Source organism: Oxyura jamaicensis, chromosome 13 (genome assembly GCF_011077185.1).
Source record: "Oxyura jamaicensis isolate SHBP4307 breed ruddy duck chromosome 13, BPBGC_Ojam_1.0, whole genome shotgun sequence".
In the NCBI taxonomy this organism is placed as follows: domain Eukaryota; kingdom Metazoa; phylum Chordata; class Aves; order Anseriformes; family Anatidae; genus Oxyura; species Oxyura jamaicensis.
Window position 1 is genome coordinate 13,314,281 of NC_048905.1, and position 9,618 is coordinate 13,323,898.

Sequence of the window (9,618 nt, forward strand, 5' to 3'; positions counted from 1 at the left end):
TGGGCCGTATTTATACCACAGACTTCTCTAAGAGTGAACTGATGTTCCACTCTGCATTTGGCCCCTCCAGAGTAGCCCGATCATACCAGGTGTAGGTTCCTTTAGAGTTTGATGTAGCCCATAATCACACCTCTTGCTCTAGCCTCTTCCAAGCATCGCCGCTCCTCATCTCTAATGTCCCCCAGTGGAGATCTCATCTGCTTGGGATTCCCAACAGCAAACTCTGCAGGTTTCTGTGAATGTCTTGTTCTGTTTTTTCTCCTTCTCCATGGGCTCTTGGCTTCTATGAAAGAGCTCTTATCAACAGAGCACTGGGGAAAAAAGGTGAAAAAGGGATTTACCCCTGAATTCACCCCAAAACAACACAGCTAACCTTCCTTCCTCTTTCTTCCATGAGTTTTAAAGAGGAATCCTGGGTTACAGACAGGAATTCCTGATGGCCCAGTTCAGTGCAGAAGGCAGTGGCGTGGTTTGCTTTTGGAAGCTCAATAACTTGATTGTCTCCCTCCCATCTGCTGGAGAGCAAGGACAGGATTGCAGCCCCTATTAGCAGCATTGGCCTGGGTTTCTGGCAGGCTGGTGAGGAGCTGGGTACAACAGGAATCCCTTTCTCTGCCTCCCGCCTTCTCCTTGCCTCCCCCAGAGAAAGTTGCCAGGTGCTGCTGCTCGTCGAGGTCCTTTCAGCATCCCTCACCCATGCCAAAGCGGGAACCACTCCAGCTCCTTCCCCACCACTAGTGAGACAGTGAGGAAAGAATAAAGGCCACGTGGCCCAGAACAAGAGCCCATCTGTGCCTGGTGATGGAGTTAGGACAGCCTGAATACCAGGGCTCGGATTAGGCTTGGGAAGGGGGGAGAGAGGGTGAGCAGCTGCAGCAGCACTATCGCATGGCTCTGCGCCCTGTTATGTGGAAAGGTGAGCTTCCCTCCCTCCCCGTGGTCAGTGGTTGCAGGAAAGGGCCATGGGCGAAGTTGTGCCAGCAAGATGAAGGTGGTTTGTAAAATAAAGGGGCTGTATTTGCTTAGCTGTTAATTCTTGGGGCCTAAAAAATGGGATCCATCCTAACTCACAACGCTCAGGCAGGGAGAGAGGGGAATAAGGAGCAAGAGGAATGCAGAGAGCCCCCACAGCCACCACCCACGTGTACCGCAGCTAACTGGGACCCCGGGGATGTGTTTTGCAGGTGGTGAACGGGGTGCCTCACCTCGGGTACAGCTGCCGGGGCAGCTACACCGGGAACCTCTCCTCCTCGCGCCTCGTGAGCGATGGCGAGTGGCACTCGGTCTTCCTGGAGGTGAAGAACACGTCTGTCCGCCTGCTCATCGACGGCCTGGGGAACGCCTCTCTCCAGCTGCCGGGGACCTGTGGCATCTCCCGGGGCAGACGAGACCTGCTTTTTGGGGGCCTCCGGCAGCCCCTCCAGTCCCAGAGAGTGACACGGGGGTTCAGGGGCTGCCTGGACGTGCTTGCGATCAACGGCAGGGAAGTGGTCCTCCTGCCCGGGAAAGGGCAATCCAAGGAAGTGGTGGAGGAGGTGGGGATAAAGCAGTGTTGCTCCCCAACCGGTGCCTGCAGCAGCAATCCGTGCCTGAACAACGGGATGTGCTCCGAAACACACGGAGGAGGTACGTGGATATCCTACGCAGAGCAACAGGGGAGCAATGAGGGAAGGGAAAACCACAACTTTTTCGTTTGTCCCTGTGCAAGGGGCTTCGTGAATGAGAGGCCCCCGGTCCCCGGGGAACTCAAGGGATAGCTGGCTCAGCGCAGGAGCAGCCGGGGCCATGAGATCATCCTCCTGGCTCTCAGCAGTGGGCCATGGCCCAGGGGGCAGGAGCACGTTTCTAAGGAGCATGCATGACCTAGGAGAGAGCACCTTTGCCAAAAATTCAGACGCAAATAGAAATTCCACCCTCCCCCCCCTACATCCCCTTTGCTTAAGGAGCCATTAGTGAGGTCGGAATTGGGCGAGATGGGATCATGCAGCGATGGTATCTGGGCAGAAACAAGCCAAGATCTTCATCTGTTCCCACTGCACTCGGTGACTCCCTGGGGCTATGGGAAAGGATATGGGAAAACAGCAAGCTCACATCCGAGAGCGGCAGGTTAACGCGGGGTGCGGGTGCTCAGCAGAGGTTTGGCACCAGGCTCTGCTCCAGACACGCTCCCCACTGCCCATTCCACCATCAGAGGGCTTCTCCCACCAGTTCTTCAAAAACAGGGCTCATGTGTGGTGGTCCCAGGGCAAGGACCCCCTCCCAGCTCCCCCCTTATGCCATTGCCCTCTGAACCCACATCCCAGCTGCCAGCACAGCAGTGGGGCTGCACCCCACAGCACCCCATCGCCCAAGACGGGCACCCCCAGGGCAGGGGGTGTTTCTCAGGCTGCGGCGTGGGGCAGGAGCTCTGCGCTCCTCAGGCCGGCTGCCAAAGCCCAAACCCTGCCCGGTGAGCAAGCGAGGACCAGAGGAGGGAGCAGAGCTCCTCCTGCCCTGCCCGCAGCCGCTGGGAACGAGATCCCCAGCCCTGCCGACTCAGCAGCTGCCTGGCTCAGGTGAACTCGTTTGACGTAAGCTGTCCACACCGAATGGTTAGCCCGGCCAGCCCTCGTGCTTCAGCCTTACCCCTGCAACCCTCCGCCTGGAAATTCCCTCTGGCTGGGCTAGAAGAGGCTCAAAGCCCTGCAGGTGAAAACTCACTTCTGCAGTGGGTCAAGGCAGCACCTGGAAGCTTTGCAGAAAGGATACAAAGGGGAAAAAAAAAAAAAAATCCCTCCCTCGTTAAAAATCACCCAGCACCCTTCCCATAGCTTTCTCCCAGCATGAACGGCCTCCCCTGCAAATAGCCAGCTGCCCAGCCGGGTTCTTGTGGGATGCAGCCCCAGCAGGATCGTACAGGGCATTTCTCTGGGCCAGGGGTTGCCGGAGGGAGGCATAGCTGTGAGGTTAGCCGGGGTGTGCAGCTTCCTGCAGCCCCGCGGGCTCACTGCTGGACACCGCGGGCACGCAGCGCGAGTTTGTGCAAGGCTCTGCCCGGGGACCACAGGCACGGGATTACCCGCACAGGCTAAGGCACGTCTGGGCAAACGAGCCCGGGTGGGCCACGAGCCATGTGAGAACGTGTCTGTGCCGAAAGGGTCAAAGCCAAACCAGGCACCACATCAACCAGGAGCACAGGGTGAACGCAGGCGAGCCCCGCGCCCAGGAACACGTGTGTGTGTGTGTGCGCACGCAGCCCCACGGGCAATGTCCAGCACCTGCCGAGCGAGCGCCGGCACGTCCTGGCTGCACAGCCCCTGGCACGCGTGTGGGAACAGGTCTGCCCTTGCTCGCACTGCGCTCTAAAGTGGGGAAGTTTGGCTCGTGGCTGAGCAGCCAAGACTTGGAGCATGCTGCAGCGTGGCAAGCCTGACCTTCCCGCACAGCACCGCCAGCAGAGGGACTGGCAGGAGCTCAGCAGAGCCAGGGATGTTCCCGTGTTCCCCTTTCTAGGGCTACACGAAACTGCAGCCCAAAACCCAGGCAGCAGCCCCTCCACGTCCCCAGGTATGCTGGGTTCCTCTGGCTGCGACCAGTCACCTCCTGCAGGCAGGAGAAGCCAGGCGTGCCGAGACAGGCGCCTCGCACCGCCAGGACTCGCAGGACAGAGGCTGCAGAGAACAATAGGTTGCACGGGATCGCTTTTAGCAGGGCCAGAAATGCTGATGCAGCCCACCAGGCTCCCCTTCCTTTCACCCGGGTTTGTCCCCCAGTTTCTCCGTGCAGTAAAGCTGTGTGTTGGCAGGAGAGGGGCTGTGTCCGGAGAGGGCAGGCTTCACTTCTCTGAACAGCTCTGCAGTGCCCAAAGCCTCCAGCAACCGCTCCAGGTCCTGTAACGTAGGCGCCAGCCCTCCAAGGATGGTTTGGGTGCCCCACAAACATCCAGCAGCACCAAGCGCCTGTGCTCGGTCAGCTGGATTAGGCCCTCCATTTGTGCCATCAGTGCTGGGCACTGCTCTCACCAGTTCCTCCGTGCGGATGCGGTCTCCTTACGGCACCCTCTCACCCCTCCAGGTTACACCTGCATCTGCTCCGGGCTGTTTTCTGGTGAGCGCTGTGAGCTAGGGGACAGCCCCTGCGACTCCAAGCCCTGCTTGCATGGGGGCACCTGCGTCCTCTCCGCCACCGGCTACTCCTGCCACTGCCCCGACTGGTACCTGGGCGAAAGGTAAGGTCTGGCAAGGCCAGGAGGGCTCCCGTGGAGGGCTGGGAACACGATGTCCTACTGGTGCCTGTTATCACTGGGCATCACAGTGCTTGGCTTTGGCCCCCAACCCTATGGTTAATACGACCTTGGAGTTCTCACCAGGAATGTTACCGCCTGGATACGTTTCCCCTACACTAAATGTCAGCGAGTGCTCGCCAAATATCTGCAGCTGGAGAAGTAACCAGGCCCAGAGGCTGCTCTGCTGCTCGGTGTCATCCGCTGCAGCCACGTGTCCTCCCCAAGCTCCCTGCCCTGCCTCCAGCCCAGCACCAGCAGAGGTGCCCTGCGTGGGGCTCGGACAGCACCGTGCCCAGCTCCTCCTCCTGCCTGGGTCACTTAGCAGGGGTGAAAACCAGTGCTTTGAACCAATGCGAAGGCAGAAATCATTACTGCAACCCTCGGATAAAGGAACGTATCCGGGCATTAGGTGGCAGTGTGATACCTGAAACGGCACACGCAGGCTCAGACATTGTAACGCAATGGCTAAGAAATAAGAGAAGTGAAAACTTCACAGTGTCTCTGCAGTAAGAGTAATAGGGAAAAAAAGTTAGGAAAATCAACCAGTGAATATTCCTCCTAACACGGGGAGATCATTACTGCTAGAAGGGAAAGTCCCTGTCCTGCAGGCAAGTGAGAAAGGGGAACATTGGGGTTCTACAGGGTAGAGCAGGACAGAATTCAGTCTCAGTTCTGTATATGCTCCGTAAAATGCCCAAAAATGACCAACCTGCAAAACTTTCAGCCTCCTCTGGAAAACTGTAAATGCAAGGTTCCCTGTCCTCTGCCAGGAGAGGCAGGTAGCACAGAGGCTGGCAAGGGAGGGAGAGGCCCAGAGGGAGCACCCCAGGTGGTGTAAGCCAGAGCTCTGAACAGGACGGTGCAGCTTTAGCCGCTTCCCCAGGCTGATGTTGTCCCCATCCCTTCCCAGGTGCGAGAAGCTGGCCGAGGAGTGCCAAGACAACCCGTGCCGCAACGCGGGGCGCTGCGTGAGCGCCCAGGGCTCCATCCACTGCATCTGCCCGTCGGATTACCAGGGGGACTACTGCACGCAGCCCATCATCACCCCCGCCATCGTGCCCACGCAGTGGGCGGTGGGCCCGGAGGAGATCGCCGAGATCGTGGCCGGCGTGCTGGGGGTGGCCATCCTGGCCGTGGCCTTCGTGCTCATCCGCAAGCGCTACCGCCACCGCGCCAAGGCGCACAAGCCGGTGGCCCGGGAGGACCCCGACCTGCTCTCCAAGAGCGAGTTCTCCAAGAGCGTGGGCGTGGGCACCCAAGCCGTGCCCCCCATCGAGCTCAACATCCTCGGCGACACGGCGCACAACAACCTGGACCGGGCCACGCCGGAGCAGCGCAAAGCCAGCGGCACCCCCGAGTTTGTCACCTTCAACTCGGCCAACGCCCCCAAGCACCGGGGCACCATCGTGTGCAGCGTGGCGCCCAACCTGCCCCCCGCCGCGCCCCCCTCCAACTCCGACAACGAGTCCTTCGTCAAGTGCACCTGGGCCAGGGAGGAGATGGGTCAGTAGCCGCGGCTTTGGCTTGTTTTCTCAAGGCCCCTTTACCCCTGTGAAGCGCATCGCAGGTTTGCAAACATGGGGGAGCAATGGTGTCGGGCAGAGCAAAGTAAAACCTGGGCTGCCCAAGCTCCTTCACTGGCTCTTCCCTCCCCCAGATGTCACCTCTACACCCCAGTTTTCAGCATCAATTCACTTAATTCCCTACACATCCAGCAGGGGATCCATTAATGTATGGCCTGGATTCCCACGTGCCCAGGGTGAAAAGTCCCTATAAAAGGGGATGTTGAAGCCAGTGGGGAGTATTTAAGATCCTAAAAGTCAGTGAGAGTTTTAGTGGAGCCATTCACACCAATTCCCACAGCCAGAGGGATTACACCCAGAGGGAAAAGTGGCTCCAGGCAGCCAGGTCCCTGCTCTGTCCCTGCCCAGGAGCTCAGCAGCCAGGACAGCTACCAGAAGAGAGCTCACAAGAGTGAAGTACAAGGAAAGGGATCCAGTGGATCACTTGCTCTGCACCAGCTCTTCGTTGTCCAAGCTTCTTGCATCCGTGTGGCATGCTGAAGTGTGTCGTTTAGGCGCTAGGGTGGGCAGTGTCAGAAGCCTGGTGGGAGCACTGCCCTGGCACAGGTAGGGGTGCCCTGCAGCCCCCTCCACTCCCGAGGCAGCTCCCCGTCCCCTTGGCTCCTCTCTCCCCTCCACCACACCTCCTGCAGGCTCAGGCTCACGCAGCGGGAGGGCAGGAGAGGGAAAACCCCAACTCGGGGCACGCACCGCAGCTAACGCAGCTCTGTTCTCTTCCAGTCTACCCAGCAGAAACAACCTACTGGCCGCCCCGGTACCTCTCCTCGGACGTCCAGGAGTATTCCCACTATGAGATCATCCAAGCCCCCCCCGCCTCCTCCTCCCACCCTCCTCTCCCCCCGCCGCCCCCTCCGCCGGCCGACGCCGAGCCGGTGGCTCTGTACGGGGGCTTCCCCTTCCCGCTGGACCAGAGCAACAAGCGGGCCCCCATCCCTCCCCGCTACAGCAACCAGAACCTGGAGGACTTCTTGCCGCTGGGCCCCGTGGAGATGGGAGCCTCCCAGTGCCAGAACGAGTACACGGCCATCAGCTACTACCCGGCCCAGCTGGTGCAGGGCGAAGGGGTCCCGTACCAGCCTGAGCCCGGCTACAAGCGGGTGAGCATGCGGCTGAGCGTGGCGCAGCCGTCCTACGCGGACTGCGAGGTGGTGGGCCACCACCAGCCCGGCCTCCGCGCCCAGCCCCTGCCGCCCCCCAACTACGAGGGCTCCGACATGGTGGAGAGCGACTACGGCAGCTGCGAGGAGGTGATGTTTTAACGGAGGGACTCGTCCTCGAGATGAGAAGGGAAGCACGTGTGTCCCCCCCCCGGCCCCGAGGGAGGCTGGCGTTCCCCCTCGCCCCAGTCTGCAGCATCTCTCCTCTGAGCTGGGTTGGGATTTGCCTGGATCTTTTTGTTCCTGCTGTGGACGGAGGGGAAATGCTCCGGCCATCACCGGGATGCGGAGGATGCTCGTGGGATGCCAGTGACTAACCGACCTCCTTGCCACGGAGCATTCCCCCCGACGCTGCCGTGCATCTCCTCCCAGCCTGGGCTGCCTGGACCCGGGGAGGAGCAGAGCAGGCACCGCAGCAGCCCTGGAGGAGAAGGCATGGAAGGACTAGCACTGCCCAGCCCCAGGTGGCAGCCCGCAGCCAGCTCTGGTGCCGAGGACTCGCCTCAGGGCGACGGTTTGCCCAGCGGGATGGTTCGGTTGGTGCAAACCCTCTTCTGCGTCTGCTCCCCACGAGCCTGAGGCTGGCTGAGAGCTGAGGGGGTGCAGCCAGGCCCGCCAGCACGCCCTCACTTGGCAAAAAGAAGTCCAAGAAAGAAAAACGTCCATTTCTACAGGGGAAAAAAGAAACAAGCAACAAGGTACACGGCACCAGGAGCAGACCAAAACCAGCCAGCGGACCCTTCCCAGCTGGGATGTGCTGCAGGGACCAGGGGAGCCTGCCCCGAGGCTGCAGGCACAGAGACATCCCCGCAGCTCTGGTGGGCCCCAGCTGGCTGCAGTGGTACCCAGCCCCGTCACTCCCAGGGCTGGTGTATCTCAGAGAGACTGCAGGGCCAGCCCCCGTGCCAGGAACTGCACCCGCGGCATCCCCAGCGCGGGATGGGCACTGGCTGAGGGCTTGCCCTACGTCCCCGTGCTCGGGAATGTGTTGTTTCTTGTGAAAGGTTTTCTTCGGTTGGTTGTTTGATGTAATTTTTGTTTCATTGATTTTTTTTGGAAAGTATTAAAGATGATTTTTTTTTTTTAACTATCATGATTTCATGTAACAACTCCGATTCCCTCGTAACCAGGATATCCCTACCCGGCTCGAGCCAGGGACAGCCCAGGGAACAGCAGCTTGTTTTGCACACCAGCACCCTCAGCCCTGTGCTTGGGTGGTATTTGCAGAGAGAAACGAATCCCAAAAGCTGCAGCAAGTCCCTGGTGCTCCTGGCACACTGCGGCCCCACACCTGCCCCCTGCAGCCCAGATGAGTCCCCTCGCATCCTCCCACAGCTCCTACTCACCTGCACAGGCGAGAGAAACCCCATCCCATCGCTTCTTTCACGTAAAAAATAATTCCATTTATTGATTAAAGTGAGATACATGATTCGGGTGCCGCACCAGTTCCTCCACTGGGCAGCCACCCACGCTGACACTATCCACAGGCACGCGACACGTACGTGAATCACTTCCATATTTACACGATTCCCCCCGTTACAGAGCAGCCTACAACACACAAGTGTCAAGTTTTCGTGTCCGCCTGGCCCCTGCCAGGTCCTCCCGGTGCCCCACACATCTCCCACCACCCCCTGCTCACCCCCCACTGTGCCTCAGCCCAATAAAACAGCAAAAAAAAAAAAAAGTCACCAAAAGCGGGTTAATGGTGCCGAAGTACCGCAGCGCCCTGGGGGCACGCAGCAGATGTCCCCCGCCAGGGAGGGTGACGTTTCTGCACCCACACCCAACCCAGGCGCACCAGCCTCGTGGCCGAGCCCTGCCCAACCCTCCCTGCACAGCACCAGCACCGGTACCAGCCTGGGAAGAGGCAGAGCCGGGGTCACTACATAGCAAAGGACACGGATATTGCACTTCTCCCACCTGCGGGGTGTCCTGGAGCTCCTACGAGCTGCACACACACACAAAAAAATAAAATAAAAATAGCAGAAAGGCAAGGAAACGCTCCAGGGAAGAGGCTGGGCCCCCTGAGAGGAAGGAAAGCAACAGCATGGCAGGACAGAGCCAGGTGCAGCCCGTGCCCCCGGGCATGCACTGACCACAACACAAGCAGCAAGAGGAGCAGAGGGAGAAGCACCAGCGAGCTGCCTCCTCCAGGGCACGGGAGCTGCAGCAGAGGACGTTACCAGGGAGGGAGTAGGACCAGGAGGAAGGGGGGGGGGGGGGGGGAAAAAAAACACAATGTTTTTCTTTTTTGGGATTTGACATTCAGTGAGGGACTGCAGACGCAGCCGGGGCGCACCGGGGCCAGCTCGGGCACTGTAAACAAGGCGCTGGGTTTCTGCGGTGCGGGCGGCACGCGGAGCCCCAGGGACACCGTGGCCCCTGCAGCAGAGCTTGGCGGTGCGGAGAGGGCTCCACACACCTGAAATCGTAATGCTTCTGAAAAACCGTGCGTGGGACATGTGCGCTAGGAAACGAAACAAAACCTTCCCATGCCAGCCCTCTCTGTTCGGTGCCAGAGAGGGCTGGGAACAGAGCGGGGGCACAGCAGGAGCCTGTGCCCACCGGCGGTGCTCACACCCAGGGGTGCCATCGTGGGAGAGCTGGGGGCTCC

At 59.8% G+C, this 9,618-nt stretch overlaps 1 protein-coding gene across 1 annotated transcript in view; it reads left to right on the plus strand.

Moving 5' to 3' along the window:
• The window catches only part of FAT2 (FAT atypical cadherin 2), a 54,802-nt gene extending 47,121 nt beyond the window's left edge, over positions 1–7,681 (plus strand). Inside the window, exons 21-24 of the mRNA XM_035338583.1 lie at positions 1,185–1,626; positions 4,054–4,207; positions 5,175–5,767; positions 6,568–7,681. Of these exons, the coding sequence (XP_035194474.1) occupies positions 1,185–1,626; positions 4,054–4,207; positions 5,175–5,767; positions 6,568–7,106 (1,728 nt within the window). The 3' untranslated portion in view covers positions 7,107–7,681. The remainder of the gene's footprint in view (positions 1–1,184; positions 1,627–4,053; positions 4,208–5,174; positions 5,768–6,567) is intronic.
• Positions 7,682–9,618: the final 1,937 nt, after the last annotated feature.